Source organism: Carcharhinus amblyrhynchos, chromosome 17 (assembly GCF_965287045.1).
Source record: "Carcharhinus amblyrhynchos chromosome 17, sCarAmb.v2.hapA, whole genome shotgun sequence".
Taxonomy (NCBI): domain Eukaryota; kingdom Metazoa; phylum Chordata; class Chondrichthyes; order Carcharhiniformes; family Carcharhinidae; genus Carcharhinus; species Carcharhinus amblyrhynchos.
The window spans coordinates 19,450,554-19,460,255 of NC_137340.1; the positions used below are offsets into that span (position 1 = coordinate 19,450,554).

The 9,702-nt window shown below is 42.3% G+C and overlaps 1 protein-coding gene across 1 annotated transcript in view; it reads left to right on the forward strand.

Annotated features, from left to right (window-relative positions):
* Positions 1–4,953, forward strand: part of cfap46 (cilia and flagella associated protein 46) — a 169,761-nt gene extending 164,808 nt beyond the window's left edge. Inside the window, exon 59 of the mRNA XM_080206034.1 lies at positions 4,473–4,953. Within this exon, the coding sequence (XP_080062160.1) occupies positions 4,473–4,588 (116 nt within the window). The 3' untranslated portion in view covers positions 4,589–4,953. The remainder of the gene's footprint in view (positions 1–4,472) is intronic.
* The last annotated feature ends 4,749 nt before the right edge of the window (positions 4,954–9,702 follow it).

The following is a 9,702-nucleotide window of genomic DNA, read 5'->3' on the forward strand; positions in this document are numbered from 1 at the left end:
GTTGGATAGCTTTTGTTCAACTGGCACAGACGCATCTCCTTTAAACTTTCCCTCTTTTACCTTAAACCCTCATAATTGACATTTCCACCTTGGGGAAAAAGATTGTGACAATCCACGTCTCTCATAATTTAGTAAACTTTTATCAGGCCGCTCCTTAGCCTTCAATGTTCAAGTGAAAACAAACCAAGTTTATCCAGTCTCTCCTCATAGTTAATACCCTCCAAACTAAGCAACATCCTGGTAAACCTTTTCATACCCTCTCCAAAGCCTCCACATCCTCCTGGTAGTGTGGCAACCAGAACTGTACACAGTATTCCAAATATGGCAAACTAAAGTTCTGCAACATAACTTGCCAATTTTATACTCTACCCCAATCAATGAAGGCAAGCATGTCATGTGCCTTCTTGACTCCTTATCCACTAGTGTTGCCACTTTTGGGGAACTGTGGATCTCTACGCCTAGATCCCTCAAGATTCTGCCATTTACTATTCATTTCCCTCTTGCATTAAACCAGCCAAATTGCTGAAAAAAGAGACATGCTGTTGAAGCTTTTCATCTTGCACTCACTCACCTACACAAGAATATCAAATTTCAAAGGGAGCAACATTTTATACTGCATGAGAAAGTTTGCTAATTTGTTGGTAACTGGGCTCTAATTCTTTGATCCATTGCAATGGAGAATGCACCAAGGGACACTGTCCTCTGCAAGCAAAAAGAACATGTCCAAGTATTGCATCTTTTTCAATTCCCATGGGAACCCATTGACCAATCAGAGTCAAACTTGCCTTCTTTGAATTTAACTACAGCTTAACATATAACTGTGCCCTAGTACATTCTCTGTGGCAACATCTCGACAAACCAGAGTCTACTTGTTCACCAATCAACACCCTTTTCTCATAAAGGATAAATTGTTGTTCCCTTTGCAATTTGATATTCTTGTATTTGTCCTGATGAGTGCAGAGTGAAAACCTTCAATGCATGTCACTTCCTTCAGCAATACTCGTTTCTGCTTGACATAAATCAAAAGAAAAAGAAAGGTTTGCACATAAGTTGTGACTTTCACAGCTGCCAGACATCTCAAAGCAATTTACAATTGATGAAGCGCATTTGTTGAAGCCAGTAACTGTTATAATATAGGAACTTCAGTGCAACACACCATGTGAAATTTGGCAGTCTATCTATTTGATGCCTTGGAAAAATGTAACACAATTTTAGAAAAAATATCATAAGTTAACATGTAGATAAACCTTAACACAAAGGTCTGGCTTCAACAGCAAAACTAAACTGTTTTCAATATATTAATAGCTACAGGGCATTTCTATACATTTACACTCAAATTTTTTTTCCCAAAAATATACTTTATTCATAAAAATCTTGAATAAACTATTGCAAATATACAGGGCTTTGAACTGCAAACAATGCAGAATCAAGACATTGTTACAGATTTGTACAAATTACAATCATTACATTTCAATTCTTAAAACTACATCCATGGCTCAATAAAATACTGTGAGCCGTTATTGCTCAGATTGGCACACAGTTACGCAGGTTGAGGGTATTCTGCAGTTCCCGGGCCCTCGGTCTGCCTCCGTTAAAAGGCCTTACAGTGTGGCCTTTCCCCATTGTGCCTTTGCGGGGCTGCCCCAAACTTCAGCGGGTCCCTCAGCACGTAGTCCTGGACCTTGGAATGTGCCAGTCTGCAACACTCGGTCAAGGACACTTCTTTCAGCTGGAAGATCAGCAAGTTTTGGGCGGACCAAAGTGCATCCTTCACCGAGCTGATGACCTTCCAGCAGCAGTTGATATTTGTCTCAGTGTGCGTCCCCGGAAACAGCCCGTAGAGCACAGAGTCCTGCGTCACCAAGCTGCTCGGGACGAACCTCGACAAAAACCACTGCATCTCACTCCAGACCTTCTTTGCAAAGGCACATTCCACCAGGAGGTGTGCGACCGTCTCATCAGCCCCGCAGCCGCTTCGAGGGCAGCGTGCAGTGATGTTGAGACCTCGAGCGTGCATAAAGGATCTGACGGGGAGTGCCCTTCTCACCACCAGCCAAGCCAGATCTTGGTGCTTGTTTGTCAGTTCTGGTGATGAGGCGTTCTGCCAGATGACACTGACAGTCTGCTCAGGGAACCATCAGACAGGATCTTCCGTCTCCTTTTCTCTCAGGGCCCCAAGGACGTTACGTGCTGACCACTGCTTAATCGCCATGTGGTCAAAGGTGTGTTTGCGGAAAAATTTCTCCACAAAGGACAGGTGCTGCGGTACGGTCCAACTACTCGGAGCGTTCCGCGGCAGTGTGGCCAGACCCTTCCTTCACAACACTCGGGACAGGTAGAACCTCAGAAAGTAGTGGCACTTGCTGTTAGTGTACCAAGGATCTACGCACAGCTTGATGCAGCCGCACACAAAGGTGGCCATCAGGATGAGGGCGGTGTTGGGAACATCTTTCCCTCTGTTCTCTGGAGATTTATGTATTGCTTCCCTCCGGATGCAATCCATCTTTGATCTCCAGATAAACTTGAAGATGGCCCTCGTTACTGCTGCAGCACAGGATTTGGGGATAGGCCACACCTGCGCCACGTACAAAAGCACGGACAGCACCTCACACCGGATCACCAGATTTTTTCCTGTCATGGAGAGGGAGCGTTGCTCCCACAAGCCCAGTTTCTGCCTGGCTTTGGCGATGCGCTCACGCCAGTTTTTGGCGCACGCCCCAGCCGCTCCAAACCATATCCCCAGCACCTTCAGGTAATCTGCCCTGACGGTGAAGGGGACAAAGGATTTGTCGGCCCCAGTTCCCAAAGAACATGGCCTTGCTCTTGCCCTGGTTGACTTTGGCTCCTGAGGCCAGCTCAAACAGCTCGCAGACTGGAGGAGCCTGCGAACAGATGGGGGGTCCGAGCAGAAGACAGCCACGTCATCCATGTACAGGGAGGCTTTGACCTGTGTGCCTCCGCTGCCTGGGATTATCACCCCTTTGATGCCTGGGTCACTTCTGAGGGCCTCGGCAAAGGGTTCAATGCAACACAAAAAGGACAGAGGAGAGAGGGCAGCCCTGTCTTGACTCCAGACCTGATTTGGAAGCTATCTGTTTCCCACCCATTGACTGAAACTGCGCTACTGATGTCTGTGTAGAGCAGCTGGATCCAATTGCGAATTCCCTCCCCAAAGCCCATTTTGGAGAGCACACCCACATTTGCACTCAAATGATCATCTGGAATGTTGCACAAGATTAAATATTTTGAAAAGCTAACTCAGTTAGTACATATAAAAGTTTAGTCTACAGCCCTGTTTAGTATGGCATGTGTCGCTTCTTGACCTTTTGGCTAAGATCAAGTGTAGTATCGACATGTTGTGCTTGGTTGAAGTCATTAGGTTACATTTAAGCTTCATTTGAAGCAAGTTTTAAAAGCGGCATTTTGGCCTTTTGGCTAAGATGCAAATGAGATCAAGCCTTGGAGGAGGAGCTATACCTACTCCAATCAGCTTGGATCACGTAGATCGTGCCCAAGGAGGTGAGAGCCCTGTCTTGTCAGCTTGGATCGGGAATGTCTCAACTTGTTGAGACTCTGAATTGGACTTGATTTGATTAAATTGGAATAAAAACAAAAAAAAATAGCAAAGTGGTATTTACTGATGTCTAAAAAAAGTATCAAAACAAGTACATTGTACATGTAATTCATAGAATCATAGAATCATGTAGCATGTTGTACCAGTTATTATCTTTGATTACTAGTTCATGTAAACAGTTTGAAGGTTAATAATTTGGTGCGAGTACGTTTATCAAGTTAGAGTGTAGATCTGGGTGAACAGTATCAACATGGACTGAAAGTGGCTAACCACAACAACTGGTGTTAAAAATCTTTGCATCCTAGTCATTACATTGATGCCGTATGGGTGGCATCGTTCAAATAGCCTCACAGTACCAGGGATCCGGGTTCAATTCCTGGCTTGGGTCACTGTCTGTGCGGAGTCTGTACGTTCTCCTCGTGTCTGTGTGGGTTTCCTCCAGTGCCCCAGTTTCCGCCCACAATCCGAAAGATGTCCTGGTTAGGTGCATTAGCCATACTAAATTCTCCCTCAGTGTACCCGAACAGGCACCGGTGTAACTTCATTGCAGTGTTAATGTAATAACTAACGTGATAGTAACAAAATAAACTTTATTGATACGAGTCTGTTGGAGCGGCAAATCAAATTCAGAAACATGATTTGCTTGTCTGTTTTATCATCTACAGTAATAGAGCTGCAATTTTAATGTAGTGTTCAGTATCCCACGGTAATTCATAATGTTCTGATACACCAGTTTCAATTACTGTTGATCATTTAAGTTGATACATACAGTATTTAGGTATTGGATTATCAATTTTCACATGTTTATTAAGAGTCAGTGCAAATGCATTACCATTCAGTCTTATTAATGTACTTGGACTATCTTACAAAAGATCTTTGTTTCTTTTCAAATCCACAGTGCAAGATGGCTCTTTACTTCAGCAAGCTCAGACAAGCAATCGTTCAGAGGTTAACACTCAGCAAACTGCTTTTAACTTCATCCTTTATGGACTACCAAATCTAATTGTCACTTAGTCTATTATAGACAAAACATTAAATTTTTCATTACACAACTTTGCTGCACAAAATCTCTAGCCCTTTGCAGTGTAATTTGCTAGAAAGCAGTGTACAGGTAAATTATTGTAACTCCAGACTGCTTGGGACTAAGTTATTTCAAGATTTTGGAGTTTTTTTGAATTGTAGAGTGATGTTAGAATGCCAAACTACAACCATCTGGATGCACAGTGGATATAAACCTTTATCTGAAATATAAAACAATGATAAAACATCAATATAAAACATCATAAAGAAATAATAAAACGTGTTTTACTTAACAAGCATTGTAACTTCCATATTTCTGCTCTCAAGGTACTGTACTAAATTGATGCTGATGACATTGAGGGAACGGGTGATTCCGTATTCTACTTTATTTCACCAATCGTCATCTGGTGGGGGAAGGGGAGCGGGTAGTGTTGGTGGTGGGGGAGGGGGGGGGAGTGGAGTGGGGGCACTGGGGTGGGGAAGAGGTGCAGAAGAAAGTGGGTGATCAGCAGGAGCAGTTAATTCTGGGTCCTTTGTTTTGTCCAGGGTGGGATTGGACTGGGTGATGTTGACCATGTTATGTACACTAGATTTTTCAAATTCATCAAACATTTACTTCATGTATTTTGACTGCTCCTTTAGTTGTTTCTCTTTGGTCCTCTGCACATGCATTAAAGCTCGCTGGCTTAAAAGACATTGTTGCTTTAAAAATCAAATGAAGCCGAAAGCCAGGTTATCCCCTCCTCCGTGGTAATCTTAAGAACATAAGAAATAGGAGCAGGAGTAGGCCATCTAGCCCTTCGAGCCTGCCCCGCCATTCAATAAGATCATGGCTGATCTGTCGTGGCTCAGTTCCACATTCCCGCCCTCTCCCCATAACCCTTAATCCCCTCTCTTATCAAAAACCCATCAACCCGCGTCTTAAAAATATTTAGCGAGGTTGCCTCCACCACTTCAACGGGCAGAGAATTCCAGAGATTCACCACCCTTTGAGTGAAGAAGTTCCTCCACAACTCCGTTCTAAACCGCTCCCCCTTTATCTTGAGGCTGTGCCCCCTAGTCCTATTATCCTTTCTGAGCGGGAAGAGTCTCTCCACCTCTCTCCTATCCATCCCATTCATCATCTTGTATGTCTCAATGAGATCTCCCCTCATTCTTCTAAACTCTAACAAGTACAAGCCTAGTTTATTCAGCCTCTCCTCATAGCTCAACCCCCTCAACTCCAATCTTCTTGAAGCAGATAGGGACGTCAAGTTGCTGTAAAGAGAGGTTGAAGATGGCTGTGAATACTCCCGCCAGCTGATCCATGCAGGATCTGAGCGCTCGTCCAGGTACTCCATCCGGACCAATCGCTTTCCATGGGTTGGCCTTCGAGAAAGCTGTCTGACATTTGCAATGATGACCCCAGATACAGTCGTTGTTTATTATTGTTACTCATAAAGATATTTTTCATTACAAAAGATTGCCTTTTGGAATAACATCCATACCGGCCCTATTCTCAATATCAATGGATCAGATTTTAAGTGGTCTCTCTGGTGTTGTTACCTGGATGATATTCTCATTACAGGGTGCAGTGAACAGGAACACTTGAATAATTTAGAAGCAACACTGGAATGTCTTCAAGCACATGGTCTGAGTATTGAGAAAGCAAAGTGTGACATTTTCCAATCAGTCCAGTATTTGGGTCATGTTTTCGATAGTAACGGTCTACATAAATCACCTAAAAAGGTGGAAGCTATTTTTAAAAGCACCACATCTGACAAATGTGATGCAACTGAGGTCCTTTCTAGGTTTAATAAATTATTATGGTCAACGTTTTCCTAACTTGGCTACATTATTGAAACCATTACACAAGTTACTATCTGTGAAACAGTCATGGAACTGGGAACAGTCTGTGAAAAAGCATACAAGGATGTCAAAGATGCTTTGCAGAAGTCTGAAGTATTCGTTCACTTTAATCTGAAGCTACTAGTACTGCTTGCGCCATTCCACCTTATGCATAGGGGCTGTCGTTTCACATATTATGTCTTCATGTGAAGAACGACCAATAACTTTTTTTTGTACGCTGTGAGTATAGCTCAATCTCACTATGTTCAGCTAGAAAAAGAGGCATTGAGCATTGATTTTTGGCATCCAAATATTTCATCATTATTTATATGTTTCTCATTTTACATTGACTGATCATCAACCCTTAATTACTATTTTTGGGCCCTATAAAGGCATGCCTTCTTTAGTTGCTAGTTGATTGCAAAAATGGTCACTAATCTTATATGTACAATTCTACGATACAAATTATCATCAAAACGCCATAGTAATGCTGATGCCTTGTCTCTAATGCTTATCTTTACTTATTGAGCAGATGCCGCCAACTAGTTTTGCCAATACTCTTTATTTTCTGCCTGTGACAAGATCTCAAGTTCCTAAACATATCTGAAATTATCCCATAATGGGGAAGGTGATGGATATGGCAATGAAAGAACAATAGCTGGAAGCATTGTGCACATCCTGTTTCGAAACAATGTGCATCAAGGAAGCTCGAGTTGCCCATCCAAGGTGGGTGTCTATTGTGGGGAATCTGAGTGATAATTCCTCCTAGTCTGCGTGGAAGAGTTCTTGAACAACATCACGTAAGTCACCCTGGTATAGTCTGGATTAGCATGCATTTATTTTTGATGGCCGGGTCTGGATGCTCAGATTGAAGAAAAAAATGGTATTGTGTCAATCAAGCTCAGGAACAAGAAATGCACCACCATTGTTTGTCTTACATCTTTGGAAGTGGCCTAAGATGCCATGGCAATGATTGTATGTAAATTTTGCTGGTCTGTTTGAGGGGTACATGTCCTTAGTTATAATTGACACACACTCAAAGTGACCAGAAATTATGAGATTGATTAGAATCTACTTTGAGATCTACTAGAATACATCATTTAAAAACTTGCCATAATGCTTGCAAGATGTGGTGAACAGATTGTTAGTGATAATGGTTAACAATTTACTTCACAAGAGTTTAAGATCATCTCAAAGTAAATAGTATTCGGCATATAAAATCTGCACCTTATAATTTATCAACCAATGGATGAATTGAAAGATTCATACAATCCTTGAAGCATTCTTTAAAAGCTTCAAGAGAGCAAGGTACATTATCATATCATGTGAAATGCTTTTTGGCATCTTACAGAAACACTACTCATGTGACTGCCTAAAGTGCACCTGCATTCTTGCTCTGAAAGAGAAAGTTGAAAAGCACATTTATTTGTTATTAGCTCCATAACAGGAACAGGTTAACAACAATCTAAAATTGCTCGACGAAATACGAGAGTAAAACAATGCTCATTTCAACAAAGAAATTGAGTGTCAGAGTGTAATTATGTTACAAGTGAGAAATGGGAGGGATGCTATATATTTAAGTGGTTACATAGTTGCTGTAAAAGATTGTCCCATGGTTGGGTGATGTCATTGGGATGTTTCACAAGCTCCTGTTCAATTTTATTTTCTACTCTGTGCAAGCAACATCTCCTGCAATAAATCCATTGTTATTTTGAACCCATGTGTGCCAGCCACATCTTTTTCTCTAAAATCCATAACTGGTAACACAGTTGGGAATTACAGTAGCATTTCTATCCCCTCAGGAATATTGGGCAGGGATTTTCGCACACTCCACCCTTCCTTGTTGGCGTATTTTCCAGCATGGAGGCAGCCCTCTATTGGCTGGCAGTGGGATCTGCCTCTCCCACCAATGTCTACAGGGTTTGTGTGCCTTGCACTCTTCACTGCCAGAGAATCAATCATAGGGGTCTCTATCAGCAGGACTGAAAGATCCTGCAAGTGAGAACAGTTGGAAAATTTTCACCATTCTTCACTGTTATAACTATACACACAGTTGGGGTGTAAAACTAGATCTGTTATCTCAGAAACTGTAATTTGTGGCACAACTGGAGAATCATCATTACAATTTAGCCACGTTACAATGTCTTCAATGTTGAAGTTGGCACAGTGGTGCTATGGTTAGTACTGCTGCCTCACAGCGCCGGTGACCCAGGTTCGATTCCCAGCTTGGGTCACTGTCTGTGTGGAGTTTTCACATTCTCTCTGTGTCTGCGTGTGTTTTCTCCAGGTGCTCCGGTTTCCTACGACAGTCCAAAGATGTGCAGGTTGGATGGATTGACCGTGCTAATTTGCCCCTTAGTGTCAGGGGACTAGCGAGGGTAAATGCATGGAGTTATAGGGAAAGGATCTGGGTGGGATTGTAGTCGATGCAGACTCGATGGGCCGAATGGCCTCCTTCTGCACTGTAGGATTCTATGATAAGTCAATGCCTGCATCACTTTGCATTCACTTGTCAGAATGCAAGAGAACCTTGTCTTCACTTACATCAAAGCTGTCAAAGGATTACCCAGTGGCCTCATCAGTACGTAGTTGCAGAACACAACATATGCCACACATTTTACAAAGTTCTCATAGTGACACTGCTCTAAATACCGTCGTTAATACTAAAACCCTTTCTTAATGCACCAACACCACAACTTCTCACAAGATGACACAAAAATATTTTGATCACGGCTTTTCATTGATCCAGTAACTCCCCAGCCTGTTGATTTTAGAAGTGTAATTGGGCGGGACATAAATATGTAGGGGAAATATCGTCGGCACGAGGGTGATGGGCTGAAATTTTGTCCATAAGCAGCACAATTTTGCAGTCCATGGAAAACCCAACTTACAACAGTGTGCACAAGTCTTGGGGACAAAATGACAATGAAGCCAATTGCTCATGATCTCTTGGGTGAATCACACACTTTGTTGGCCTTATCAAATACCTGGCATAATTTTCATCCAGTTAAAAGCATGGGGCTTAGTACTTCTACCAATAACCAAGAGTTTACCTTTATGGTCCCAGCAGCATTTGTGCATGTGAGCCTTTATTTTGTCTCTTTGCAATCATGCACCATCATCTCCTCTGGACTAGCAAGTGTGTGTTTTGCCAAACATCTCCAGAAAACACCTGTCTCGTTCACATTATATATAATTTCAAGGCTAAGTTCTTCATCCTTTGTTAACTTCACAATTCAGTTACATAACATTTGGTAGCTTTTCTTTCAGCGTAGGATTAT